Raw genomic sequence first — 1,386 nt, forward strand, 5'->3', positions numbered from 1 at the left:
TGGGAAGCGGTGGGGCAGCGCTGGAGGGTTTTGCTCGGATTTTTATTGGTTTCTTGCTCTCTTAATTCACAGTTTGAATGCCTGCGGGGTAGAATAAGGACTCGGAAAGGGAAGGGATGAGCAGTGGGGAAGGGGACAAGGGAGAAGGTGATGGTGATAAAAAAAAAGGGTTTTTTTTGGGGGGGGGTGGAGGGGTCGCATTATCTTTTTGCTCGCACAAAGTACAAGGCATTTGTTTTGGGATAATATTTGACGTTTTGTTTCTTGTCCATCAGGCCACCGAATATGATTAATTCCCCTCTGCCTTGCACCACCGTGTGTAAACTGGTTTCGGGTGGTCCCACCACTGAATTGCTGTTGAATATTTTCCATTTGACTCGTCCTTTTTCCTTGGTGTCTTTAATGTCCAACACGTACATCTGCATGGGTTTGCAGTTCATGCTCTGGTATAAAGGCTTCCCCACGTTGAGGGATTGAGGTGGGTGGTGGCCCAGCCGACGGGCGATGGGAGGTAAGGAATGGCCATCACCTTGGGTAGAGCCCGGACGTGCTGCCGAGCCCATCTCAGCACCTGGAGAGCCTGGGGAAGAAGCCAGGGGAGGACTCAACGCTGCAGAAGCTGAGGAGCCTTTGGAAGAAAGAGCTTTGACAGCTTCCAAGCTCCTTCGGAGCGCTCCGGGGGACACGGCCCCTGGGAGGGAGCTGGCGAGGTGGGGCGGCGTGTGGACGCCGTTGGTTTGCTCAGGGGGGTTCCTCACGCTCGTGTTGACTGTCCTGCCCTCCACACCATCCATCTGGCAGATGATGGAAGTCGGTTTCTGTTCCCAACTCAAGTCGACGGATCCCAAACGCAGATCTTTTTGCTCTGGTAACGATCCCCGTCGCGGTGCCAGGGTGAGCCCCACTTTCAGGTCGTATCCTTCAGCTGCAGAAGGTGACACCACCTGCACGGGGCTGTCCAAGGAGGCACCGCCGGCCGCCGTGGCTCCAGGTGATAAACTCCCACCGTTGAGAACAGGAGAACTATCCCCTCTGGCTGGAGAAAGGCTTCCTTCCCTGGATCCTGAGGGGGTTTGTCTCTGAGCTCTGGGTCTCAAGGTGCCCCAGCGACCGTTGACACAAGGAACTTCGTCCGTGTTCCTGACGGGAGACTGCGAGCGGTATTCCCGTGTCTCGGGGACCAGGGCGGGCGGCGTGGCGCTGATGGGAGAGGGACGGGAGTTCAGACTGGGACTCAGAGGGGCTCTTCCACTGGGAGCTTGGCTGAAGACCACGACGCACTGTCCCACCTGGGAGAGGAGAAGGGGAGAGGATGGGTTATAAATGGGTAGGGTGATTCTTTGTGGTCCATTGGGGAAAAAACAGGGGGGTGTGGGGGAAAAATAG

The 1,386-nt window shown here is 56.1% G+C and overlaps 1 protein-coding gene across 1 annotated transcript; it reads right to left on the bottom strand.

Moving 5' to 3' along the window:
* Positions 1-200: 200 nt before the first annotated feature.
* Positions 201-1,289, bottom strand: FBXO42 (F-box protein 42; the record flags this gene model as incomplete). Its single annotated transcript, XM_010178360.1, has 1 exon — positions 201-1,289. A coding segment is annotated over one exon (1,089 nt), but the record flags the coding sequence as incomplete, so codon positions are not given.
* Positions 1,290-1,386: the final 97 nt, after the last annotated feature.

The sequence above is a fragment of the Antrostomus carolinensis genome, unplaced genomic scaffold (genome assembly GCF_000700745.2).
Source record: "Antrostomus carolinensis isolate BGI_N321 unplaced genomic scaffold, ASM70074v2 scaffold39630, whole genome shotgun sequence".
NCBI classification, from domain to species: Eukaryota; Metazoa; Chordata; class Aves; order Caprimulgiformes; family Caprimulgidae; genus Antrostomus; species Antrostomus carolinensis.